Genomic DNA, 27,867 nt, shown 5'->3' with positions numbered 1-27,867 from the left:
CTGGAGTACCCTAGAACTCCGTGGGAACTGATTGCTGGTCCCCTTGCTGAGATATTTGTATCATTGATAGCTACAAGTGGTGTGCCAAAAGACTGGAGGGATAACATGGTGTCACTATTTAAGAAAAGTGGTAAGTAAAAGCGAGGGAACTATCGACCACTGCCAAGTATTTGGAGGGAATCCTGTGGGACAGGATTTACATGTATTTGGAAAGGCAATTACTGTTTATAGATGGGCAACATAGCTTTGTGTGTAGGAAATTGTGTATCACAAACTTGATTGAACTTTTTGAAGAAGTAACATAGAGGATTGATGAAGGCAGAACAGTGGACATGCTCTGTATGGACTTCAGGAAAGTGTTCGACATGGTTCCTCATGGTAGACTCGTTAGCAAGGTTAGATGTCATGTAATGCGGGAGAACTGGTCATTTGGATTCAGGACTGGCTCAAAGATAGAAGACAGAGGGTGGTGGTGGAGGGTTGCTTTTCAGACTGGAGGCCTGTGAACGGTGGTGTGCCACATATTTCGGAGCTGGGTCCATTGCTTTTTGTCACTTATATGAATGATTTGAATGTGAATATAGGAGGTATGCTTAGTAAGTTTGCAGATGACACCAAAATTGGAGGTGTAGTGGATAGCGAAGAAGGTTACATCAGAGTACAACAGGGAGGTGTCAGTATTGGACTGGGCTGGACTAGGTCAGAAGTCATGCAATGCCAGGTTATAGTCCAACAGGTTTATTTGAAATCACAAGCTTTCAGACCACTGTCCCTTCACTAGGAAGAAGTGAAGGCACAGAATTTACAGCAGAGAAATCAAAAGGTCATACAAATGGTGTGAGTGGACATACCAAATAATAAGTTTCTGCAGGTGATCAAACGTGTCAGGTGTTATGAGTAAAGTGTCAACAGCTGAATGGCAAGTGAAAGGATGACCTACAATCCTAATTGAGGCAGAGAGATAACTACAAAAATTAAACCAAGGTAGTGCTGAAGATAAACCAAATGGCTGGAATAACATGTTAGATATAGGAGTCACATGCTAAGGGTCTAACCAAAGTAGCAAGTAATCCAAAACTGTACAAACTAATTAAGGTAGAGAGTTGGTTGGAAGCCTGCTGTGCTTTGACCAGCAACAGCCTGCTGTGCTTTGACCAGCAACACTCTATTCCGGAGATGCTGCCTGGCCTGCTGTGCTTTGACCAGCAACACATTTTCAGCTGTGATCTCCAGCATCTGCAGACCTCATTTTTTACTCGAAGATTATAACAGATTACCAAGGTTTTGGTGTCAAAACAAGTCAGTAGAGAAGATTTTACAGATACAGAACAGTATGGTGGGGTTACATGAAGCACAACATGATCACGGTTGAGGCCATTTTTATGGGTATGGAACGTGACTATCAGTTTCTGCTCGACGATTATATGCTGTTGTGTATCTTGAGGCCTTCTTGGAGGATGCTTACCTGACGATTGGAGGCTGAATGTCCTTGACCACTGAAGTGTTCCCTGTCTGAGAAAGAACATTCCTGTCTAGAGTTTTGTGTGGTGTCTATTCAATTGTTGTTGTAGAATCTGCACAGTCTCACTAATATATCATGTCTCAGAGCATCTTTGCCTGTGGTATATGAGATAAACAACATCGGCTGAGTTACATGAGCATCTGCCGTTTACATTGTGGGTCATGTGCCCACATGTGATGTTAGTATGCATGTCGATGAACTGGTATGTCTTAAAGAGATTGCCATGGCAGGGTTGTGTGGCATTGTGGTCGATGTTGTCCTGAAGGCTAGGTAGTTTGCTGCAAATGATGGTCTGCTTAAGGTTTGGCAGCTGTTTGAAGGTGAGAATTGGATGCGTAGGGATCATCTTGGCTAGATGTTCATTGACATCAATGACATACTGAAGGAGAACATGGTATAGTTCCTCCATTCCAGGAACTGGACGACGAAGGCCACTCTATCAGTTGTGTCCTGTGTCTGTCCTCGGAGGAGGTCATCGCAGTTTTTGCTGTGGCAAGTTGGAACTGGCAATTGATGTGTTGAGCATCCCACTTTGAAGAAGTTCTTTGCCTCCCTCAATTGATGAATTGTGCATTGTATCACTTTATGAGGGCATCTTTCAGCATCCATTGCATTCTTCCTTGACTGAGCAGATCCTGTATACATGCAGGGCTTGTCCATAGGGAATGGTTTATTTAACATGTTTAGGGTGGAAGCCAGAGAAGTGCAGCATCATGAGGTTATCTGTGGACTTGTAGTAGATTGTGGTACAGAGGTGTCTGTCCTTGATGAAGATGCATGTGTCCAAGAATAAGACTGATTCTGAAGAGTAGTCTATAAAAGTCTGATGGTGGGATGAAACTTGTTGATATCATTGTGTAGTCATTTCAGTGATTCCTTGCCGTGAGTCCCAAGGAAGAAAATGTTGTTGATGCATCATGTATATAGAGTTGTTTGAATGTCTTGCGCAGCAAAGAAGTCTTACTCGAATGTTTGCATGAAACTTTTGGCGTATTAGGGTGCAAACTTTGTCCCCGTGGCTGTTCTGTGTGTCTGGATGCAGAGCTAATTGTCAAAGATGAAAATGTTGTCGCCAAGGATGAAACAGACTAATTGTAGGATGGCATCTGGAAATTGACAATTGTTAGTGTTGAGTACTGAGGCTATGTTTCAGCTATGCCGTCATCGTGGGGAAAGAAGAGAGCATCTTGGGAAAGCACCAAGATGCCACAGTTGTGAGCATTTTCAAAAAACGAACCAAGGCAGATTGTGGTAACTACAGGGGAATCTCTCTCCTAGTGACTGTTGGAAAAGTCATCCTCAAGGTCCTTCTTAACCATTTCCTCCCTGTCCCTGAGGAGCTCCTCCTGGAATTGCCACGTGGCTTTTAGCCACAAAAGTTGGGTGCACAATGGTCATTTCATCATGTGACAGCTCCAGGAGAAATGCATGTGGTCCAAAAGACCGACATAAGATTCTCCAAGCAGGTGCTCTACTCTCAGCTTTGAAACAGCAGATGAGCCCAAGGTGGATGGAGGAAGCACTTCAGTGATACTGTCAAGGCCTCACTGGTGAAATGCAGCATACCAAAATGACCACAAATCCATTGTTGATTGTTGGGAAAGCCCATCTGGTTCACTAATGACCTAAATGTGTGAAATAAAAGAAAACTCTATCAAATCAAACTCCAACAGAAAACTCAAAAAAAAGAAACCAGGTGAGCAGCCTGATGTGGGCCTAGACAATGGCATTAACAAACACACATTCTGTCAAATAAGCTGTTCTTACTCAGTCTAGTCCATTGCAACAAGTAGACATTTTTAAACTGCAGTAAGTATCTCAGAAATATTCAAGAAGGCAACTCACCACCTTCATAAGGGTCCTTAAGATGGTCAATAACTCTGACCTTGACAGTGACTCCTTCATGTAAAAACTGAGGTCTGCAGATGCTGGAGATCACAGCTGAAAATGTGTTGCTGGTCAAAGCACAGCAGGCCAGGCAGCATCCCAGGAATAGGGAATTCGACGTTTCGAGCATAAGCCCTTCATCAGGAATGAGAGAGAGTAGCCAAGCAGGCTAAGATAAAAGGTAGGGAGGAGGGACTTGGGGGAGGGGCGATGGAGGTGGGATAGGTGGAAGGAGGTCAAGGTGAGGGTGATAGGCTGGAGTGGGGTGGGGGGCGGAGAGGTCAGGAAGGAGATTGCAGGTTAGGAGGGCGGTGCTGAGTTGAGGGAACCGACTGAGATAAGGTGGGGGGAGGGGAAATGAGGAAACTGGAGAAATCTGAATTCATACCTTGTGGTTGGAGGGTTCCCAGGTGGAAGATGAGGCGTTCCTCCTCCAGCCGTCGTGCTGTTATGTTCTGCCGGTGGAGGAGTCCAAGGACCTGCATGTCCTCGGTGGAGTGGGAGGGAGAGTTAAAGTGTTGAGCCACGGGGTGGTTGGGTTGGTTGGTCCGGGCGGCCCGGAGGTGTTCTCTGAAGCGTTCCGCAAGTAAGCGGCCTGTCTCCCCAATATAGAGGAGGCCACATCGGGTGCAGCGAATGCAATAGATGATGTGTGTGGAGGTACAGGTGTACCCCACCAACCTCCGCATACAACGTATCATCCGCCGTCATTTCCGCCACCTCCAAACGGACCCCACCACCAAGGATATATTTCCCTCCCCTCCCCTATCAGCGTTCCGCAAGGACCACTCCCTTCGTGACTCCCTCGTCAGATCCACACCCCCCACCAACCCAACCTCCACCCCCGGCACTTTCCCCTGCAACCGCAGGAAATGTAAAACTTGCGCCCACACCTCCACACTCACTTCCCTCCAAGGCCCCAAGGGATCCTTCCATATCCGCCACAAGTTCACCTGTACCTCCACACACATTATCTATTGCATCCGCTGCACCCGATGTGGCCTCCTCTATATTGGGGAGACGGGCCGCTTACTTGCGGAACGCTTCAGAGAACACCTCTGGGCCGCCCGGACCAACCAACCCAACCACCCCGTGGCTCAACACTTTAACTCTCCCTCCCACTCCACCGAGGACATGCAGGTCCTTGGACTCCTCCACCGGCAGAACATAACAACACGACGGCTGGAGGAGGAACGCCTCATCTTCCGCCTGGGAACCCTCCAACCACAAGGTATGAATTCAGATTTCTCCAGTTTCCTCATTTCCCCTCCCCCCACCTTGTCTCAGTCGGTTCCCTCAACTCAGCACCGCCCTCCTAACCTGCAATCTCCTTCCTGACCTCTCCGCCCCCACCCCACTCCGGCCTATCACCCTCACCTTGACCTCCTTCCACCTATCCCACCTCCATCGCCCCTCCCCCAAGTCCCTCCTCCCTACCTTTTATCTTAGCCTGCTTGGCTACTCTCTCTCATCCCTGATGAAGGGCTTATGCTCGAAACGTTGAATTCCCTATTTCTGGGATGCTGCCTGGCCTGCTGTGCTTTGACCAGCAACACATTTTCAGCAGTGACTCCTTCATCTCTGTTTCCAACAGAGGGCGGCAGAGAGCTATCACTGAGGAACATTCCGGGAAGAGTCAGCTTAGTCACCACTGAGTTGAGAGTGTGGTGCTGGAAAAGCACAGCAGGTTAGGCAGCATCCAAGAAATAGGAGAATTGACGTTTCGAGCATAAGCTCTTCATCTTGATTATAGTCTATTTTGGAAACAGAACCAGTCTGACTCAAGTTTGGGATACAGACAGACTCTAACCTCACACCAATTAATGCATTGTCTGAGCTGTCACCTTTTTTTTATAAAACCTTAAGTTATATCAAGAATGTGATTTAAAAGAACTTCTGGGATTTACATATTAATGAACTGAAACCTGCAAACCATTCTAAAAAGTGAAAGATTTAACAGCAATCTAGGTTTGTTCAACATATCATTTCAATTGCATGGCACGGTAATCTTTTGCTATAAAATTGAGCTTTTTGAAGAAGTAACAAAGAGGATTGATGGGGGCAGAGCAGTGGACGTGATCTGTGCGAACTTCAGTAAGGCATTTGACAAGGTTCCCCATGGAAGATTGGTTAGCAAGGTTAGATCTCATGGAATACAGGGAGAACTATCATGACGGTGGCTCAGTGGTTAGCACTGCTGCCTCACAGCACTAGGGTCCCAGGTTCAATTCCAGTCTGAGGCGACATCTCTGTGGAGTTTGCACATTCTCCCTGTGTCTGTGTGGGTTTCTGCTGGGTGCTCTGGTTTCCTCCCACAGTCCAAAGATATGCAGGTCAGGTGAACTGGCCATGCTAAATTACTCATGGTGTTAGGTGCTTTAGTCAGAGGGAAATGGGTCTGGGTAGGTTATTCTTCGGAGGGTCGGTGTGGAATGGTTGGGCCGAAGGGCCTGTTTCCACACTGTAGGGAATCTAATCTAGACGAGCCATTTGGATACAGAACTGGCTCAAAGGTAGAGGACAGAGGGTGGTGGTGGTGGAGGGTTGTTTTTCAGACTGGAGGCCTGTGATCAATGGACTGCCACAAGGATCGATACTGGGTCCACTACTTTTCGTCATTTAAATAAATGATTTGGATGGGAGCATAAGAGGTATAGTTGGTAAGTTTGCAGGTGTAGTGGACAGCGAAGAAGGTTACCTCAGATTACAATGGGATATTAATCAGATGGGCCAACGGGCTGAGAAATGGCAGATGGATTTTAATTTAGATAAATGCGAGGTGCTGCATTTTGGGAAAGCAAATCTTAGCAGGACTTATACACTTAATGGTAAGGTCCGACTGAGTGTTGGTGAACAAAGAGACCTTGGAATGCAGGTTCATAGCTCCCTGAAAGTAGAATAACAGGTAGATAGGATTGTGAAGGCGATTGATATGCTTTCCTTTATTGGTCAGAGTATTGAGTACAGGAGTTGGGAGGTCATGTTGCGGCTGTACAAGACATTGATCATGCCACTGTTGGAATATTGCGTGCAATTCTGGTCTCCTTCCTATCGGAAGGATGTTGTGAATCTCGAAATGGTTCAGAAAAGATTTACAAGGATGTTGCAGGGGTTGGAGGATTTGAACTATAGGGAGAGGTTGAATAGGCTGGGGCTGTTTTCCCTGGAGTGTCAGAGGCTGAGGAGTGACCCTGTAGAGGTTTATAAAATCATGAGGGGCATGCATAGGATAAATAGACAAAGTCTTTTCCCTGGAGTAGGGGGAGTGCGAACTAGAGGGCATAGGTTTAGGGTGAGAGGGGAAAGATATAAAAGAGACCTAAGGGACAACTTTTCATGCAGAGGGTGGTATGTGTATGGAATAAGTTGCCAGAGGAAATGGTGGAGATGAGTACAATTGCAACATTTAAAAGGCATTTGGATGGGTATGTGAATAGGAAGGGTTTGGAGGGATATGGGCTGGGTGCTGGCAGGTGGAACTAGATTGGGTTGGGATATCTGGTCGGCAATGACGAGTTGGACCGAAGGGTCTGTTTCCATCCTGTACATCTCTATGACTCTCTAAATTCTGTCTTAGGGTCCTGCTTCACCATTACCTGAAGAAGGAGCAGCGCTCCAAAAGCTAGTTCTTCCAAATAAACCTGTTGAATTATAACCTGGTGTTATATGACTCTAACAATGAAGACACATTGGTATAATAGAAATGACCCAAGTTCTGAAGATCAATTTGTGCAGAGGCAATTAATAAGCCATGTGAGTGGTAAACCTAATTTTTCTTTCCATGCATAGATGTGAGATTTAGAGATGCCAGTGTTGGATTAGAATGTACAAAGTTAAAAATCACACAACACCAGTTAAGTCCAACAGGTTTATTTGGAAGCACAAGCTTTCAGAACGCAGCTCCTTCTTCAGGTAGTTGTGGAGCAGGACCCTAAGACACAGAATTTAGAGAGTCATAGAGATGTACAGGGTGGAAACAGACCTGTTGTTTGGTTGACAAACAGTTTGTCAACCACCTGATGAAGGAACAGCGCTCCGAAAGCTAGTGCTTCCAAATAAACCTGTTGGACTATAACCTGGTGTTGTGTGATTAACTATATATCTGAGGGGGCGGGGTGCTAATGGAGAGAAGAAGTTGGTGGATCATTTAATCTGCACGATCAACATCTTTTCTCCATCATCACCCACCCTCCAGCTACACACAAACCGTAGCATAAAATGCTTTGTCCTGCACGCTTCATTTCAATCCAAACGGGAAACGATGGTTGGGCCCCTCTCTCCGTGGATGCAGGCCTGGCCTGGTTTCCAGTGGCCTCTGCATCTGCGGCACCGCGTCATCGCTCAGCAACGGTCGGATTTCAAAATCCGCCATCCCGGATCAAGAGCGGCAAAGTCCGCCCGCCTCTTGAAACATGGCTGCTCGGCGGGGCGCTCTCATCGTGCTGGAGGGGATAGACCGATCCGGGAAAAGCACCCAGTGCAGGAAGTTACAGGAGGCCTTGCGGGAGCACGGTCGAGCCGCTGAGGTCCTGCAGTTCCCGGGTAAGCGTGCCAGCCCCGCGCCATGTTTTCGGTTTGGAGCGTGCCAGCCCCGCGCCATGTTTTCGGTTTGGAGCGTGCCAGCCCCGCGCCATGTTTTCGGTTTGGAGCCGCTGCCCCGCGCCATGTTTTCGGTTTGGAGCCGCTGCCCCGCGCCATGTTTTCGGTTTGGAGCGTGCCAGCCCCGCGCCATGTTTTCGGTTTGGAGCGTGCCAGCCCCGCGCCATGTTTTCGGTTTGGAGCCGCTGCCCCGCGCCATGTTTTCGGTTTGGAGCCGCTGCCCCGCGCCATGTTTTCGGTTTGGAGCGCTGCCGCCAGCGGTCGTGCTTTCACCTAGCCCTTCTTGCCTGTTGTTTCAGACCGAAGTACTGAAATCGGCGGCCTGATCAGCTCCTACCTGGAGAAGAAGAGTAATCTCGAGGATCACACCGTGCACCTGCTGTTTGCCGCCAACAGATGGGAACGAGTGTGAGCGACTTCGATGTTTAAGGGGGACGTAAAGTTCGACACAGACTTAGTGCTTTCTGTTTGTGTGTGATGGTGAGGTTGGAGTTAGAACATAGGTTGGCTGAAAAAAACACCCATTCAGAGCAATTATGGACCAGACTAAACCTCCTTAAAATATTTTAAGATAGTCTTCGACCCTTGTTTCTTATATTATAAGGTAGATGTGAGGTGCCATGTTGCAGACGCCATGCGACTGGTCAAACATTAAGCAAAACACTGAAAGAATTGTGGATGCTGTCAATCAGAAACAAAGGGTCTGTTTCCGCGCTGTGCATCACTATGACACAAAGTTGTTGGAAAAGCTCAGCAGATCTGTGCAGAGAAATCAGTGCTCAACAGTGCTGTCCATTACATTCTCAGCATTGTGGATACTCCACAGTGAGTCCACCCACACAGCTCCAGCTCTAAGAAGCAGTTTGCCAATAGCTGCAGATGGAGACACTTCCTGCAAATGTCACTGTCAGGGACATTGGGAGCGTCCTTTATTTCCCACATTGCACAAGAAGCACACACTACAGGTCTGAAGTTTTCTGTCATGATTTCTCTCCAGATTAAGCTAGCTATTCCCTTTAAGTGAAATTAATTAAGTTGGAGACCTGCTGTTCTTTCAAAGACTTTAGTCTATTTGAAAGCTCTTTTCCTTAAGCTAATCATTGTGATTTGGAGGGAATCATGTATGTGGTGTGTTCCCATGCATCTACTGCTAACATCCTTCTAGATGGTAGTGATCGTGGGTTGTCAGATGCTGTCAGAGCATAGAGTTGCACAGCACAAATCCAGACCTTTCGGTCCAACTCGTCTGCGCTGATCAGACATCCCAATCTTACCTAGTCCATTTGCCAGCATATGGCCCATATTCCTCTATTCATATACCTATTCAGATGCCTTTTAAATGTTGTAATTGAACCAGCCTCCACCATTTCCTCTGATAGCTCATTCCATTCACACTTTGCATGAAAAAGGTACCCTTGGGTCCTTTCTAAATCTCTCCCCTTTCACCTTAAACCTATGCCCTTTAGTTATAGACTCCCCTCCCCAACCTGGAACAAAGACCTTGGCTATTCACCCTATCCATGCCCTTCATTTTGTAAAACTCTATAAGCTCACCCTCTAAATCCTGAAACACGCACCAAAATCAATCTGAAACGCACTCTCAGCTGTCTTGCTAAATCTTATTTATTAGTATGCTGGATACACAGTGTGCAAAACTGTATTTTAATTGACAAATAAACTATTAAGCCTGACTGTGAAATAATACAATACAAGGCTGAGATTGTGTTCTTTTAGGTAAAATATATTAGGGATTCTGGATTAGTGGTCCTGGAAAAAGCACAGCAGTTCAGGCAGCATCCAAGGAACAGTAAAATCAACATTACGGGCAAATGCCCTTCATCAGGAATAAAGGCAGAGTGCCTGAAGGGCGGTGAGATAAATGAAAGGAGCATAGACCCAGAATGCAACCTCGCTGTACAAATTGCTAAGAAAAACAGCTGTGTATTTAACAATAAAAACATTTGTGAATGAGAGCTAAAGGTGGGGTGTGAAGTCACTAGCTCACCTTGATGAATTGGTGCATCTTGTAGATGGTACACATTGCTTGTATCTTACTGCATCAGAGGTGGAGCAAGTGAATATTCAAAGTGATGAATGGGATGTCATTCAAGCAGATTGCTTTCTCTTTGTATCAAGTTTCTTGAATGTTGTTGGAGCTCAGACATTAAGGCAAGTGGGTAGTCATGAATATATCAAGAGGAGAGTTCCCAGCCGCTGTTGGCCTGCTCTTGTAGCTAAAGTGAGAGTGTGACTGGTCTATGTAAACATGCATTTGAAAAGGTGACACCATCCAACTGGGCTATTGATAGTGGGGAGATTCAGCAATGGCTAAATAAATAAATGCATAATTCGTTGCCGTATGTAATGAAATTGTTATTTGCTACTTATCAGCCCACTGTTATCCAGGCCTTACTGCCTTTACGCACAGGCTCCTTCATTGAGGATTGGTAGATGGAACTGAATTATGTACAAATCATACAGCACTTTCTGACTTTATCATAGAATAAATATCATTAATAAGGCAGCTCAAGTTGTTTGGGTCTAGGACACTAATCTGAGGAACTTCTGGCATAGTTTCTGGGGCCAATGACTGGTGAGATTCCCCCTAATTTCCATCAGTTTCAGTTCTGCTGGGGCTCCTTGATGCCACACTTGGACAAATACTGCTGTCATTCTCACCTCCACTGTGGACTTAAGCTGTCCATGGGGTGTAGGTTTACTCGCTGAGCTGTAGGTAACATCATCAGTCGCGACCTCCAAGTGAAGCAAAGCTGTTGTCTCCTGTTTTCTATTTATATGTTTGTCCTGGATGGGGTTCCTGGGGTTTGTGGTGATGTCATTTCCTGTTTGTTTTCTGAGGGATTGATAGATGGTATCTAGATCTATGTGTTTGTTTATGGCATTGTGGTTGGAGTACCAGGCCTCTAGGAATTCTCTGGCATGTTCTCTGACAAACCCACCAACACTCTCAAACAAAAACTAACAAACTTAAAAGATCCAGTACAACCCATGGACAAAACCAACGTCGTCTACAAAATTCCATGCAAGGACTGCCACAAACACTACGTAGGACAAACAGGAAGAAAGTTAGCCACCAGGATACACGAACACCAGCTAGCCACAAAAAGACACGACCCTCTCTCCCTTGTAGCCCTACACACAGATGAAAAAAAAACCCACCATTTTGACTGGGACAACACATTTATTCTGGGATAGGCTAAGCAAAGACATGCCAGAGGATTCTGGAGGCCTGACACTCCAATCACAACGCCATAAACAAACACATAGATCTAGATACCATTTATCAACTCAGAAAACGAACAGGAAATGACATCACCACAAACCCCAGGAACTCCATCCAGGACAAACATATAAATAGAAAGCAGGAGACAACAGCTTCGCTTCACTTGGAGGTTGCCACTGATGATGTTACCTAACGTCTGGATATCAAACCTACAGCTCAGCGAGCAAACCTACACACTAAACCTCAACCTGAGCTACAAACCTTGCATTAAACTGTCCATATTTGAACCAAGGTTAAAATGAGCTAGGTAGTGAGTGGCCCTAGAGGAATCCAAAATAAGAATCAATTAGTGGGCGGCACGGTGGCACAGTGGTTAGCACTGCTGCCTCACAGCGCCTGAGACCCGGGTTCAATTCCCGACTCAGGCGACTGACTGTGTGGAGTTTGCACATTCTCCCTGTGTCAGCGCGGGTTTCCTCCGGGTGCTCCGGTTTCCTCCCACAGTCCAAAGATGTGCGGGTCAGGTGAATTGGCCATGCTAAATTGCCCATAGTGTTAGGTAAGGGGTAAATGTAGGGGTATGGGTGGGTTTCGCTTCGGCGGGTCGGTGTGGACTTGTTGGGCCGAAGGGCCTGTTTCCACACTAAATCTTATCTAATGAGTGGACGTTTTTAGAATAAGTGCCATTTGATAGTACCATTCATAACTTTTGATGATGATTGGTTGGGTTGAAGTGGTGGAGGCGGGTACAATTGCAACATTTCATAGGCTTTTGGATGGCTATATGAATAGGAAGGGTTTAGAAGGATATAGGTCAAGTGCTGGCAGGTGGAACTAGGTTGGGTTAGGATATCTGGTCAGCATGGATGGTTTGGGCCGAAGGGTCCGTTTCCGTGCTGTACATTTTTATGACTCTTAAGACATATATGAGCAATTTTCCTATTCGCAGAGCACTTCAGAAAACATCTCCGGGACACCCACACCAACCAACCCCGCCGCCCCATGGCCGAACAGTTCAACTCCCCCTCCCACTCTGCTGAGGACATGCAGATCCTGAGCCTCTACTATCGCCAATCCCTTACCACCTGACACCTGAAGAAAGAAAGCCTCATCTTCTGCCTCGGGATCCTCCAACCCCTTGGCATCAATGTGGATTTCACCAGTTTCCTAATTCCCCCCCGCCCAACCACCATACCCCAGTTCCAACCTTCCAGCTCAGCACCGTCCTCATGACCTGTCCTATCGGTCCATCTTTCTTCCTACCTATCTGCATCACCCTCCTCTCCAACCTATTGCACTCTGAGCTACCTTCTCCCTAGCCCCCACCCCCACCATTTATCTCTCCATCCCGGAGGCTCCCAGCTTCATTCCTGATGATTGGCTTATGCCCAAAATGTTGATTTTCTTGCTGCTCGGATGCTGCCTGACCTGCTGTGCTTTTCCAGCACCACACTCTTGACTCTAATCTCTGGTAACTGCAGTACTCACTTTCGCCCAATTTTGCATTTGTTGAGTACATCCCCAATGTTGGAGTTACAATGGAACACCTTGGCTTGGGCACAGCTAATATGGTAACAAATCCTCAACACAAGTGCTGGAATGTTATCAGGAGTCTGCAGCCTTTAATTATTCAGTGCCTTCAACCATTTCTTAATATCAGGATAGTGAAGAAGGCATTGCTATGCTTGCCTTTATTGATCAGTGCATTGAGTATAGGAGTTGTGAGGTCCTGTTGCGGCTGTACGCTACATTGATCATCCCAATTTTGGAATACTGTGCTCAGTTCTGGTCTCTCTGCTATAGGAAGAGTGTTGTGAAACTTGAAAGGGTTCACAAAAAATTTACAAGGATGTTGCCGGGGTTGCAGCGTTTGAGCTGTAGGAAGAAGTGAATAGACTGGGACTGTTTTCCCTGGAGTGTCTGAGGCTATGGGATGACCTTATAAAAGTCATAAAGTCATGATGGGCATGAATGGTGTGAATAGCCAAGATCTTTTCCCCAGGGTGGACGAGTCCTGAACTAGAGAGCATAGGTTTAGGATAAGATGGGAAAGATTTAAAAGGCACTTAAGGAATAAGGTTTTCACACAGAGGGTTGTGCATGTATGGAATGAGCTGCCAGAGAAACTGGTAGAGGCTGGCACAATTACAGCATTTAAAAGGCATCTGGTTGATTCTATGAATAGGAAGGGTTTACAGGAAACAGGCCATCTTCTGGATTCACTGGCACCACTCCCTACCTTTTCCTCTGCGGGGTAATGTTTTCACGCAGAGGGTGGTACATGTATGGAATGAGCTGCCAGAGGACATGGTGGAGGCTGGTACAATTGTAACATTTAAGAGGCATTTGGATAGGTATATGAATAGGAAGGGTTTGGAGGGATATGGGCTGGGTGCTGGCAGGTGGGACTAGATTGGGTTGGGATATCATGGATGGGTTGGACTGAAGGGTATGTTTCCATGCTGTACATCTCTATGACTCTACATTGATGACTGCATCGGCGCCACCTCATGCTCCCAAGGGTAGGTTGAACAGAACCTCCCTGGTCCTCACCTTTCACCCCAGTAACCTCCTCATACATCGCATCATCCTCTGCCATTTCTGCCACCTACACACAGATTCCACCACCAAAGATATATTTCCCTCCCCTCCATCCACTCTGAGATGCACTCTCAGCTACCTTCCCACCAGCCCCAATTCCTCTCCCATTTATCTGTCCACCCAAGAGGGTCCCAGCCTCATTCCTGAAGGGCGTTTGCCTGAAATGTTGATTTTCCTGCTCTTTAGATGCTGCCTGATCACTCTAATCTTGACTCTGATCTCCAGCATCGGCAGTCCTCATTTTCGTTTAGAGGGATATGAGCCAAATGCTGGCAAATGGGACAAAATTAATTTAGAATATCTGGTTGTCACAGACAAGTTGGGCTGAAGGGTCTGTTTCTGTGCTGAACGGCTCTATGACTCTATCTATTGGAATGAATTGAGTTGGCTGAAGGGATTTCAGCAAGAAATAGAGATTGATTATTCACTCGGCACTCCTAGGGGAAGCTGGCTATATTTTGATTTAAATTACATCTCCAGAGCATTAGATCAGATTTAGTTATTGGTCCAGCTTGAACTAAAACATGGTGATGGAAGCAAAAAAAGCTTCAAACCTTCTAAATACTCTATTTAAATAGTTGTTGAATGTGGGTTTGCTTGCTGTGATTGGACTGTTCCAACTGTTGCAACATATCATTCACCTGTTCTGTGTTCCAGGCCACTGATTAAAGAAAAGTTACAACAAGGGATCACTCTCATCTTGGATAGATATGCATTTTCTGGAGTTGCGTTCACTAGTGCAAAGCCAGTAAGTAGCAACAATGAGCATGTGAACTGTGCCGACGAGTCCAAGTCAATCAGACAATTGTTCCCATTTTTCCTGGCAGATCGAACAAAAGCTTTGTAACAAAAACAAATTCTATCAACACTGGATTTGAAACATTAACTCTGCTTTCTCTCCACACATGCAGCCAAATCTCGAACAATTTCTGTTTTTATTTCAGATTTCCAGTTCTTTATTTTATCAGAAAACTTAGGTTGGAATTAATCATTTATGTTTAAGATAAATTTGGTGACTCTACACTGTGCAAATACCTTACAGTGTGGGAGCAGGCCTTTTGGCCCATTGAGTACACCCTGACCCAGATCCACCCGCTATCCTATCCATGTACTTCCCATGGCTAATCCACCTGGCCTGCACATCCCTGAACACGACAGGGAAATTTAGCATGGCAATCCACCTAACCTGCATATCTTTGGACTGTGAGAGGAAACCCACACAGATGTGGAGAATGTACAAACCCCACACTGACAGTTACCCAAGGGTGGAATCGAACCTGGCTCCCTGGTAATGTGAGGCAGCAATGCTAATCTCTGAAAAAAGGTGGACTACAAAAAAGTGCCAGCAATATTCAGCATGGCAGGCACCATCTGTGATGAAAAGCAGAGTTGAACTTGTAGGCAGTGATGACCTTTTGTCAGAATTTTGTTTTTTGTAAAAAATGGATTCCAGTGTCTGGAAACCAACAGAGCTGAAGAATGATCAGGAATCATTGAATCCCTTTAGGATGGAAGCAGGCCATTCGGCCCACTAAATCCACAACTACCCTCTGAAGAGCATCCTGCGTCCCCCCCACATCCCAGCCTATAACCCTGCATTTTTTGATAGAATTTGGAAGAATAGAGAAATTGAGAGGTACTGATTGAAGGAAAAGACTTGCATTTGTGTAGCCTCCCTCCTCCAAAATAAAAGTGCCTCATGGCCAATGAAGTGCATGTCATTGTAATGTGACAAATACAGTAACCAAATTTCATGCAGCAAGCTCCCAAAAACAACAATGTGATAATTAATTTTGTTGTTAAAGTATTAATATTGGCCAGAACACAGGAATTTAGTTGAATGGTCTTCAGTTTGCTGACTGAAAACTGTTAGATCTGTTTGGTCTACAGTGGGGACGGGGACAGGGGATGCAAGGACTAAAGAATGTGAACATAGTTGAAAGAAAAAAATTTGCATTTCAGTAGCTTCTTTGCAAGACTTCATCAAGGGCAACCTGTTACAGGTCTTTAGTATTATACTTGAGTTTGACAGGTATAATGAAAGATATTTCTATTTGTGGGAGAGTCCAAAATTAAAAATAAGGGTAAGGTCATCACTTGTTTTGCATGCTAAAGGTGTTTTTTTTTAATGCTGGTCATCTCTTCCCTCTTGGCTAACACTGTTTGATTTATTTCCTCAAAATAGGATTTCACATTGGAATGGTGCAAACAACCAGATGTAGGTATTCCAAAGCCTGATGTAATCCTGTTTCTTCATCTTCAACCTTCGACAGCTGCGAAGCGAGGGGGCTTTGGCAACGAGCGATATGAAAACTATACCTTCCAGGACTCAGTACTTAAGCAGTTTGAAGAGTTGATGAAAGATGAGACTTTAAACTGGAAGGTATGCGTCGTATATCCACTCATTACTGTACACTACGGAAATCTATCAATCTCTAATTTAAACGTAGAGTGAGTCTCCACAGCTCTCTGTGGTGGAGAATTTCAAAGGTTCACAACTCTGAGTAAAATAAATTCTCCACATCTTGGGACCTGAGTGGCATCTCTATTTTGTTTAAATTGTATCTCTGGTTCTAGTCTCCCTGATAGGGAAAGCATCTTACTAGTATCTACCCTGTCTATCCCTTAACATTTCAATGAGATCACCTCTCATTCTTCAAAACTCTCTGGAGAAGTCCAGGATCACAGTTCTCTGAAAGGAGGAACATAGAACATAGAAAAATACAGCGCATTACAGGCCCTTTGGCCCTCGATGTTGCGCCGACCCAAGCCCACCTAACCTACACTAGCCCACTATCCTCCATATCCCTATCCAATGCCTGTTTAAATGCCCATAAAGAGGGAGAGTCCACCACTGTTACTGGCAGGGCATTCCATGAACTCACGACTCGCTGAGTAAAGGATCTACCCATAACATCTGTTCTATACCTACCTCCCCATAATTTAAAGCTATGCCCCCTTGTAACAGCTGACTCCATACGTGGAAAAAGGTTCTCATTGTCAACCCTATCTAAACCCCTAATCATCTTGTACACCTCTAATCAAGTCACCCCTAAACCTTCTTTTCTCCAGTGAAAACAGCCCCAAGTGCCTCAGCCTTTCCTCATACAATCTTCCTACCATACCAGGCAACATCCTGGTAAAACTCCTCTGCACCCGTTGCAGTGCATCCACATCCTTCCTATAGTATGGTGACAAAAACTGCACACAATATTCCAGATGCGGCCACACCAGAGTCTTATACAACTGCAACATGACCTCAGGACTCCGGAACTCAATTCCTCTACCAATTAAAGCCAGTACGCCATATGCCTTCTTCACAGCACTATTTACCTGGGTGGCAACTTTCAGAGATCTGTGTGCATGGACACCAAGATCCCTCTGCTCATCCACACTACCAAGTATCCGACCATTAGCACAGTACTCCATCTTCTTGTTACTCTTACCAAAGTGAATCACTTCACACTTAGCTACATTGAACTCCATTTGCCACCTTTCTCCCCAGCTCTGCAGCTTATCTATATCCCGCTGTAACCTGCCACATCCTTCCTCACTGTCAACAACTCCATTGACTTTCGTATCATCTGCAAACTTGCTCACGCAACCTTCTAGCCCTTCCTCCAGGTCATTTATAAAAATGACAAACAGCAATGGTCCCAAAACAGATCCTTGCTCAACACCGCTAGTAACTGCACTCCAAGATGAACCTTTACCATCAACTACTACCCTCTGTCTTCTTCCAGCCAGCCAATTCCTAATCCAAACCTCTAATGCACCCTCAATGCCATACCTCCGTATTTTTTGCAGTAGCCTACCATGGGGGACCTTATCAAACGCCTTACTAAAATCCATATACACTACATCTACCGCTTTACCCTCGTCCACCTCCTTAGTCACCTTCTCAAAGAATTCAATAAGGTTTGTGAGGCATGACCTGCCCTTCACAAAACCATGCTGACTAACCTTGATCACATTATTCCTATCCAGATGTTCATAAATCCTATCCCTTACAATTCTCTCTAAGACTTTGCCCACAACAGAAGTGAGACTCACCAGCCTATAGTTACTAGGGTTATCCCTACTCCCCTTCATGAACAAGGGAGCCACATTTGCTATCCTCCAGTCTTCTGGCACTATTCCTGTAGACAACGAGGACATAAAAATCAAGGCCAATGGTTCTGCAATCTCCTCCCTTGCTTCCCAGAGAATCCTAGGATAAATGCCATCAGGCCCAGGGGACTTATCTATATTCACCCATTCCAGAATTTCCAACACCTCTTCCCTACATACCTCAAAGCCATCCATTCTAATTAATTGTGACTCAATATTCACATCCGCAACAATGTCCTGTTCCTGAGTGAAAACTGACAAAAAGTATTCATTCAGTGTCTCCCCAATCTCTTCAGCCTCCACGCACAACTTCCCACTACTATCCTTGACTGGACCTATTCCTACACTAGTCATTCTTTTATTCCTGACATACCTATAGAAAGCCTTTGGGTTTTCCCTAATCCTACCAACCAAGGACTTTTCATGTCCCCTCCTTGCTGCTCTTTGCTTTCTCTTTAGATCCTTCCTGGCTACCTTATAACTCAATCGCCCCAATTGAACCATCACGCCTCATCTTTACATAGGCCGCCCTCTTCCCTTTAACAAGGGATTCCAATTCCTTATTAAACCACTGCTCCCTCACACGACCCTTTCCTCCCTGTCTGAGAGGTACATACTTATCAAGGACACTCAATAGCTGCTCCTTGAACAAGCTCCACATATCGATTGTGCCCTTCCCTTGAAGCCTACTTTTCCAAGCCACGCATCCTAAGTCATGCCTCACCACATCATAATTTCTGTGCCCCCAGCTATAACTCTTCCCCTGCAGTGCACACTTATCCTTCTCCATCACTAGAGTAAAAGTCACCGAATTGTGGTCTCTGTCCCCAAAGTACTCACCTACCTCCAATTCTAACACCTGGCCTGGTTCGTTACCCAGAACCAAATCCAGTATGGCTTCACCTCTTGTTAGCCTGTCTACATATTGTGTCAGGAAACCCTCCTGCACATATTGGACAAACACCGACCCATCTAACGTACTCGAGCTATAGTTTTCCCAGTCAATATCTGGAAAGTTAAAGTCCCCCATAACAACCACCCTATTACTTTGAGAAGTGGGTCATTAATGACTTTGTCTTCCTGGGCTTTGTCATTGTTAACGAGAAATGAAAAATTGACTAGGAGGTGGACAGGCAATATCATCCATGGGAATAACTTTGAAAGCATTTTCTTTGACGTGATGATTAGAGATGATTTAACTTTCTTAACTTTGTTTTATCAAAACAGAAACTAGATGCTTCTCAAAGTGTTGAAGATTTACATCAGGAAATATTGTCTCGGGTGAAGAAAACCATTGAAAAAGTTGGCGAGGAACCTATCGGAGAACTCTGGAAATAGAATCCTTTTTCCCTGGGTGAAATTTGGGAGAGTGGTGATTATGAAGATTATTGCACTCCCTTTGTATTCAGTACTGTGTTCATCCATTTGCACATATTCTCATATCAGCTGCTGTAGAAATTTGTTTCTGCATTGAAGGGAAACGTTCAGAGAGGTCAGTCTAGTACCTTTTTCTGAAAAATAGCTATTAGTAATATTAGCAAAATAAAACTGTTTATAATTTGGTCACCAATCTCCCTATTTACTTGAATTATGCTGTTTGGATGCATGAGCTTGGATCCTGATTGTTGGGATGAAAGCTGCTTCACGTCTGGATCTGATTATTTCAATCATTCAGATTTCCAGCATTGGATCCCAGATAGCAAGGAGGAGCAGGAACTCTGCCAAATGTGGGAAATAAGCCTTTTCCTTTTCCAGTCCCAGTGAGCTTTTGAGTCCCGTTCGTCTGCTGTCCAGCGCCAGTGTTGCTTGTGAATCCTAAACCATCTTTGGGACAATAAATGGCAGTGACTATTCATGAATAGGGATTAGATATGTGGTTCTTAGAGTCACCAGCCTGGGGGAGCATCTATTTGTATCCATCATGACATGCTGTGTCAGAATGTTGTAAGTTTCAATGACATGACTCCTCATTCTTCAAAACTTCAGAGAAAACAGTCATCAGGGTTTATATTACTCGCTCCATCAAAATTTGAATTTCTCTCTGCAAATGCAGTAGTGATAAATTTCAAATTTAAGTTTAGGTTTTTTTGCTAATTAAAAGCAAAAGGCACGTATATGGAGTTGGGTCCACAATTAGACAACAGTTGACTGAGTGGCAGAGGGGCTGAATAACATACATCTGTTCAACTATTTCTTGAATTTTGATTTAGAGGTAGACTTAGTGTCTTGAGCTCTGCATTTAGCCTCACTGACTTCATTCAGAACTCATAAGCATCTACTATGAGCTACTCCTTATAGCCATGTTTACGCCCTCTTCCTCCACCCAAAGATCAGAGTTGATCAGTAGAGTATTCAGCCCATTGAGTCTATCCTACATTCTAGACCATCTCCATGCAGCTTACCTGCTCTTGATCATTTAATTTTATTAGCCTCCAAAAACATCAATTTCATCTCAAACGTGCTGAATGACTAAGTTTCCACAACTCAGAAGGTGGTGAATTCTCCACCTTAGAGTGAATTAATTCCTCATTTCAGTTTTAAAAGGCCCACCATTACGCTGTGATTTTGTCCCCTTGTTCTAAAGTCACCAGCCAGGGGAAATATCCTATCTATCTACCTGTTGTAAATTGCAATGAGATCACCTTTCTTTCCTCAAAACTCGGGGGAATTCAAATCCAGTTTTCTCAGCATCTCCTCATAAAACAGTCTCACCATCGCTGGGATTAATCTGTAAGCATCCATTGCATACTGTTTATGATGAGATCTAAAATATACATAATATTCCAGATGACGTCTCACCTAGACTACAGCTGCACCAAAACACTATTTATATTCAAATCCTCTTGAAATGAAGACAATATATTTTTGTCTTCTGTTTGCTGCCCTGCATGCTAGTTTTTAGGGACTCGCAGACAAAGACACCCACATTTCTCAATTCATTTCTATTTAAGAGATCCACCTGTTTTTTGATCAACGTCAATAATGCCAGACTTACTTCCATTACATTCCACCAGTTATTTCAGCCTTTTCAGTTAGCCAGTTCATTGTCTTGAAGCCTTCATACATCCTCTGTACAACTTGCATTCCCAACAGCTTGCCTTCAGCATATTTAGAAATATTCCAATTGGTCCCCACATCCAAATCATCTACACAAATTGTGAACCTAGCACTGATCCTTGTGGTACTTCACTATTAACAGCTTGTCATCCTGAAAATGATCCAATTATTCCTAATTTCTGCTTTCTATCTAGTAGCCAATCCTCAGTCCATGAAGTATATTTTTCTCAGTCCTATGCACTTGAATTATACTTTCTTATTTGGACCTCTATCATAACAGCAGGCATCATAAGAGAATCCACAACGACTGGTTTTCAATTTTTCTTTTAAACATCGATGCGACAAGTAACATCCTCAAAACAAAATTCAGGCAAGTTTGTGAAATGATTTTCCTTCCATAAATCATTTGCTATATTTCAGAAAACATAGAATTACGTAAGAAAAATCCACTATTTCAGTTGCTGCTACTTTTGGGGGACAAGGCATACCAAAGTACTTTCTACATTTGTCAGTTAGATGCCATATTTTAGCTGTATTGAATCAGCTTAGTCAAACCAGCAGCAAGTTCTAGAGCACATGTCTTGAGTACTGTTGCTAGAATATTGTCAGGACCCACAGCCTTTTCAGTGTCCAGTGTCTTTAGCTGTTTCTTGTTTTTACATGCAGTGAAGCAAATTGGCTGAAGACTGATACTGGGGTTCATGGGAGAAGGGCAAAATGGACTTAGCACTTATGGCTGAAGATTCTTGTGAAAGCTTTAACCTTATCTTTTGCACTAATATACTGAACTCCTCCAGCATGGAGGATGTGGACATCTGTGGAGTCACCTCCAGTGAGTTGTTTAAAATGGCCATACATGACCATATAGGACAAATAAGAGATCATATTTTTCATTTTTTGTGATCATGAACTGAAATAGAAGTCAGAGTACTGTAGCTGGAATGCGTGGAAAGGTTTGCAATCTGAAAATCAAGAGGAGCATATTCAGCTTCTGCATTTTTGAAAGAAGCGAGATGGAAAATGAAGTGCTCAGTGGCATCAAGCATTTTACAAGTTAAGCAATTGTGAATTCTCCACCCCAGAGTGAATTAATTCCTTCTCATCTCAGTTTTAAAAGGCCCACCATTAGCCTGTGATTATGACCTCTTGTTCTAAAGTCACCAGCCAGGAGAAATATCCTATCTATCCACCTTGCACGTTCTCCCTGTGTCTGCGTGGGTTTCCTCCGGGTGCTCCGGTTTCCTCCCACAGTCCAAAGATGTGCGGGTCAGGTGAATTGGCCATGCTAAATTGCCCGTAGTGTTAGGTAAGGGGTAAATGTAGGGGTATGGGTGGGTTGCGCTTCAGCGGGTCGGTGTGGACTTATTGGGCCGAAGGGCCTGTTTCCACACTAAGTAATCTAATCTAATCTTGCTGTGGTTTGTTGTAAGTTTCAATAAGATCATCTTTTCTTATTCAAAACTGATTGTAGTGCTCATTGTTTGAGGGGATGTGTCATAAAGCTGCAAATCCCAAGAACAGAGTGTGGAAAAAGTGTCCGGAGCCTGCAGACAGAAACCATCCTCTCTCCTTGTCGTGGCAGGGGAAAATTCAGAAAAGGCAAGAAAACCTAAAGAATTAATCTAAGACCCAAGTTTGCCTGAGCAACTATCGAATCAAAGAATGACTGTCACCTTATAGAAAACAGCCTGTCATCATTAAAGAAATGTGGAAAGGAGAAGCCAGGGAACCATAGACCAGTGAGCCTGACATCAGTGGTGGGCAGGGTGTTGGAGGGGATCCTGAGGGACAGGATTTCCATTTATTCGGTAAGGCAAGGACTGATTAGGGATAGTCAAGAAGGGTTTCAGCCTGAAACATTTACTTTCCTGCTCCTCAATGCTGTTTGATCTGTGCTTTTCCAGTTCCACATCTGTGGACTCTGGCTTCCAGCATCTGCAGTCCTTACAGTCTGCTATTTTTTCCTCATTGTCTAATCATGACTGAGAATAATATTTATATAGTTTGAACGAGTATATTTTTCAGTCACATCAATTATAAATACTTTGTTTTCAATACTTAAGTTTTTTTATTGTTACTAAGCAGGTTTGTATGAACGAGGGAATTTAGTGATTAACTTGTCAGTATTTGTAGCCTTTTTTCAAAAAACAAATGTATAAATTTCCTTCAATGATAATTGGAATTTGTTTGCATTGAGTATCATGGACACACATAGTAAACATTGAAAAACATTAGGTGAGAAGGATCAGGATTTGATTTTGTTTTGTTTCAGGGGAAAACACAAAACTTAAATCTTCCATTTCAGTTCACAGAAAAACTGGTTGAGAAAAACAAATTAATTCACAAAGTTTGAAACTTTCAAACGTGAATTTTTATACTAATGCAACCTGTTTCCTCAGCAGACGTATTTGGTTAGAATGCTAACAGGGTGACTTGAAGCTGAGAGGCTGAACTCAATTGTGTGAATAGTCAAGGAAATTGAAAAGAACAATTTAGTAAAACCTGTCGATGTGATTGAGAAAGGAATTCTCTCGTGTTTTCATACTATAAATGGATATTGATGGGATAAATGGCACTTAACGGTTTCAAAATCTTTCAAATGGTCAATTAGCTATTATTCTATTTTAGATCTCTTCTTCTGTGTAACAGAAATTTACTGTTAAAACCAAATCTCCAACACTGTCTGTATTTCAGTGAAAGAGCTTATTAAATAAAAAAAGCAAAATAGATCTATCAAACCAAATCCATCTGGAATCATTACATTTTGTCAAGGTGAAAGAAAAAAAGTCTCTCCAAATTGGTCAAATACAAAATACAATCTGTTCCAATATCAGTGTGTTATTTAAAACAATTTATTCAGATACATTATATTTTCAGCAGTCCATTTATCAGCCTCTTCAAAATAGGTGCTATTTAAACATGGTTCACAATCAACTATTCAGCACACTGGCAGAACTGTTCCTTTGCTGCAGTAATTGTACCTTTTCGATTAAACTGAGAACATGACCAAATTCCCATAAACCTATTTATTACCTGTACAGTATTAAACGAACTGTTGGCAGTCAATCTTGACAAAACCATGGCAATCCTATTAAAACGCAGATAACCAGCACCAACGTCTTCTATGACAGTTAGTAACTTGGGGAGGACTGACTAAAAGAATTTAGTGCCTAAAGATGTTGTAATATTCTTTACTGCTCTCTGTATCCTACCCTATAACACACATACGTATTTGCTTGAATGTTTTTATACATTGTTTCAATAACTCAATCAGCTGATATAATCACAATGTCAACAACAGCAAATATACTTCATACACTTGGAAACAGTTCACAATCTTAAGTGTTAATTATATAAAGTGGCTAACTGAAATATTTTATGGGTTTAATGGCAACCTATTGTTCTTTGGTTCTATAAATGCTATTTACTATTGTGCTTTACTACACCTACTGTTTAACTGAGCAGCAAATAACCTCCCTCTAACAAACATATGAGTATGGAGTCCATCATAAGATATCTGTCACAGCGAACACCCTGGCATAGCACTTACAGAATTTTCAAATATAGTAAGAACAAATATATTTGGACAGACATCAACTTGTGCCCATGTGTTCAATAGCATCATTCATTTTAATTAGCTAAATGCAGGCATGGTGAAACTGACATCCAGTAGACTGAACTAACATAGCGTTATGCTCCTGCATTGATTATAATTCAGTAATCTGCTTCATAGGACTGATGCATGACATTTGGTCCTCAAATGAATTTGATCAAGTCCAACACGTTAAGATCTAAACCTGATTCTAGGATCAGTGGTAGACACATCACTGAGCTGTTCCCTCTGTATCCCAAAGTTGCCCTTGAGCAGCTCAACTGATAATACAATACAGCACAGCCTTTTCTTCTTGCTAAACAGTCTGGAAACGCAGGGTGGTCAAGTTAGTGCATCTCAAAGCCAGTAATAGAGCTGAAAAGGCAGAGAGTCATTAGAAAGAAAATAAAATTTCCCGAAATTATACAGGAAGCCATTAATTGCATCCTTTAAGGAAAATCCTCCCACACGTCTACCTGTTAACAAGCCCAGGTTTACCTACAATTCTCTGTTCAATGTGGGTTTAATTAACCCAACTCAGTATGAAGAGAGGTGGTTTAATACAAGTCCCTTTGACATCACAAGAGGAGAAAATCCAATCAGTCTGCAATCTTGTCCACTTATTTTCTGTTGCTTCAACAGGACTCCATTCTTGCTGCAGGACTGCTGACAAACAAGCTGCTGGATAAAACCCCAGTAGCTTTCAAATTATGTCCTTCAGTATGCTCCTAAAGTACAACAAAAATTTGCTGAAGAACACGATAAATATGATGTGTTGGTAAAGCAGAGTCAGGTTTGCATTTAGTCATCAAATAGTCTGAAGGATGATGAGCTCACAGATGAGGGATATATTTTCTCAGAGGGGTCCAGAAGAGTGCGCACCTTCTGAGTATCCCAGTGCACTGATGGTAATAACATGATTTAATGAAACCTGTGCCAATTTGCCAATCCTTCAGAATACTGGCAGCATGAGAATCACCAAACACCTTGCTCTCAGAAAACTGAATTCAGGAAATGTCTTGTTTTATAATGAGAGGATTTCAAAATCTTCATCTTCAGAGTCAAAGAATCGTTCCAGTCTTTCAGAATCTGTAAAATCTGAAAAGAAAACACACATTTTAGTTACTTAATCATTCTCAAATGGGCGCAGTGCAGTTCACCCAACAACAATGGAATGAAGTTCAACAGGAACAATTTCTTGTTACCAGGAGTAAGACAGTGGACATCAGGGAAGCGAGCAGTCTGATAATCCATCAATTCAAACATCAGTAACGCATCCTTCTCTTGTGAAATCTGCAGAGATAGACAAATTCTAAGTGAGAGAGGCAAGTGATCATGCCTTGTTCCAACTGCAGCAAAATGGACGATACATGGGAACACTTATTTATTTAAAAGTTCAACCACACAAAGAACATGGTGCGATAGAAATTAAATCTCCATGAAGTGAATGTTCATTACACAAGGCGAACATGCAGCAACAATCAGGCCATTCATTTAAGGTTTCCAGGAAAACAAAGGGCAGACACAGAATTTGATCCTCAAAATAAATGATTAACACAATATGACTTCTAAAAAGCAATTCTTAGGAGGACAAATTATTGCAGCAATCTTAGAAAAAGTGTGTTGACATGTCATAATGATCCTTACAGATAGTATATTCTGTTTCACTGTACAATCAGATTGGAAGTTAAATAATAATTAAGTATTGTCCGTTGCATTGGCAAATGACATGTCTTTTTCCACAAAACTCAGACTGAGTTTCTTGGTTTGGGTCACATGGTCAGTATGTTGCCAGGTTCAGGTCCCATCTGCACTGGAGGTGAGGCATAACATATCTGAATGAGTTCACTGAAAATAGTTACCCTTAAGAGACATGCTCATTCTCTCATGTGACCTAAGGAGATAGAGGTCTCGTACTCCTGGAACACTTGATGCATAACACACTTCAGGAAGCATGTTGTTGAATGCTTTCGGTTATCATGTAATGTTTGTGTATAACTGTTAGCTGTAATAAATGCCTGTTGAATTCAATACCATGATAGCCACTTCTGGTTAGAGTGATGGCATAAGCATTGCCCCATCAGATAAAATACTTTGTGAAGTTAAACTCTCATTACTTCTCAAGTGCAGCTTAAAATCAACTGATTTTTAAGGGGAGACAATGGCATTTTGGTATTATCACTGGATAGTTAATCCAGAGCTGATGTTCTGGGGGCCTGGCAGATGATGGAATTTGAATTTGATAAAAATCTGAAAATAAGAGCCTAATGATGACCATGAATAATTGCAGATTATCAGGAAAACGCATCTGGTTCACTAATATCCTTCAGGCAAAGAAACTGCCATCCTTACCTGGTCTGGCCTACATGTGAGTTCAGACACATAGCAACACCAACTCTTAACTGCTCTCTGGACAATTAGGAATGGACAATGAATGTTGGCCAAGCCAGTGACTCCCTTATCCTGTGAATGAATAAAAGTTTCTGCAATATTCCCTTAAACATTAATTAAAACTCAGTGACCAAAGTCTTGGCTTAGTTGATTAAACTTTTCTGCCTTATAGAAGCACAGCTTTCCCTCATTAGAAATTTTTTTATTCCTTCTTGGGATGTTGGTGTTGCAGGCAATGCCAGTACTGTTGTCCATCCCTAATTGCATTTGGGAAGATGTTCATGAGCTGTGTTTTTGAATCCCAGTGAGGGAATCCCCACATCCAACCTTGGCAGTAGTAAAGCTGGATGGCAGGATAGCACAAGTTCACCCACGTTGTTTTTCTGCATTGAGTTGGTACAACTGAGCAACTTGCCAGATCATTTTGAGTAGTTAAGAGTCAATCACATTATACAGTGTTGCACTGCAGGATACAACATTCCTCCCCTTAAAACAAGCTTTGCTTAAAGATATTTCTAACTATAAAGTAGCTCTCTACTATAAAAAATAATCTGTATTGTGGTATCTCCCATCTTCAGGGAACTAAAATTTTCTTCACAGGAAATTGGATACTTATTTCGGAGTGTCATCTTTGATTTTATAGGTCCTCCGGGACTATGAAGACTTTACCTTTGTAGGCTGAATCAGAGTGACCTGTTGACAGGTGAAAATGCTACAATTGAGCCATACCTGACAGTTCCAGATCAGGTAAGCAATTTCTGAATGTTTCAAATTGCTATTCTGAAATGGTATGTATTTCATAGAACCTCTGCAAATTTTTTTTTTACTGATATAAACAGGCATGAGGAAGCTAACTCTCTTCCT

At 43.2% G+C, this 27,867-nt stretch overlaps 2 protein-coding genes and 1 long non-coding RNA gene across 4 annotated transcripts in view; 1 reads left to right on the top strand and 2 right to left on the bottom strand.

Moving 5' to 3' along the window:
- Window positions 1-722: 722 nt before the first annotated feature.
- On the bottom strand, window positions 723-8,114 carry LOC132821975 (uncharacterized). The gene is made up of 2 exons (XR_009645373.1): window positions 7,617-8,114; window positions 723-3,147 (listed from the first exon to the last, which is right to left on the bottom strand). It is a non-coding gene; the product is annotated as an uncharacterized LOC132821975 (long non-coding RNA).
- On the top strand, window positions 7,757-27,718 carry dtymk (deoxythymidylate kinase (thymidylate kinase)). 2 transcript variants are annotated; one of them, XR_009645372.1, is made up of 6 exons: window positions 7,757-7,951; window positions 8,308-8,416; window positions 14,511-14,601; window positions 16,039-16,236; window positions 19,191-19,455; window positions 27,647-27,718. XR_009645372.1 is itself a non-coding variant. In XM_060835020.1 (5 exons), exons 1-5 carry the CDS (start codon window positions 7,822-7,824, stop codon window positions 19,299-19,301), a joined length of 639 nt encoding a protein of 212 aa, XP_060691003.1. In that variant the 5' UTR covers window positions 7,757-7,821; the 3' UTR covers window positions 19,302-19,533. The 2 variants fall into 2 exon arrangements, 1 of the variants encoding a protein (XP_060691003.1); XM_060835020.1 differs by lacking the exon at window positions 27,647-27,718 and having other exon boundaries at window positions 19,191-19,533.
- atg4b (autophagy related 4B, cysteine peptidase) overlaps window positions 23,857-27,867 on the bottom strand; it is a 69,655-nt gene continuing 65,644 nt past the window's right edge. Inside the window, exons 12-13 of the mRNA XM_060835019.1 lie at window positions 25,818-25,905; window positions 23,857-25,710 (exon numbers count right to left, since the gene is read on the bottom strand). Coding sequence (XP_060691002.1) covers window positions 25,637-25,710; window positions 25,818-25,905 — 162 coding nt within the window. The 3' untranslated portion in view covers window positions 23,857-25,636. The remainder of the gene's footprint in view (window positions 25,711-25,817; window positions 25,906-27,867) is intronic.

This window comes from Hemiscyllium ocellatum, chromosome 13, assembly GCF_020745735.1.
Source record: "Hemiscyllium ocellatum isolate sHemOce1 chromosome 13, sHemOce1.pat.X.cur, whole genome shotgun sequence".
NCBI lineage: Eukaryota > Metazoa > Chordata > Chondrichthyes > Orectolobiformes > Hemiscylliidae > Hemiscyllium > Hemiscyllium ocellatum.
Note: the sequence above shows the minus strand (reverse complement) of the source record. Positions and strands in the feature narration are given on the sequence as shown.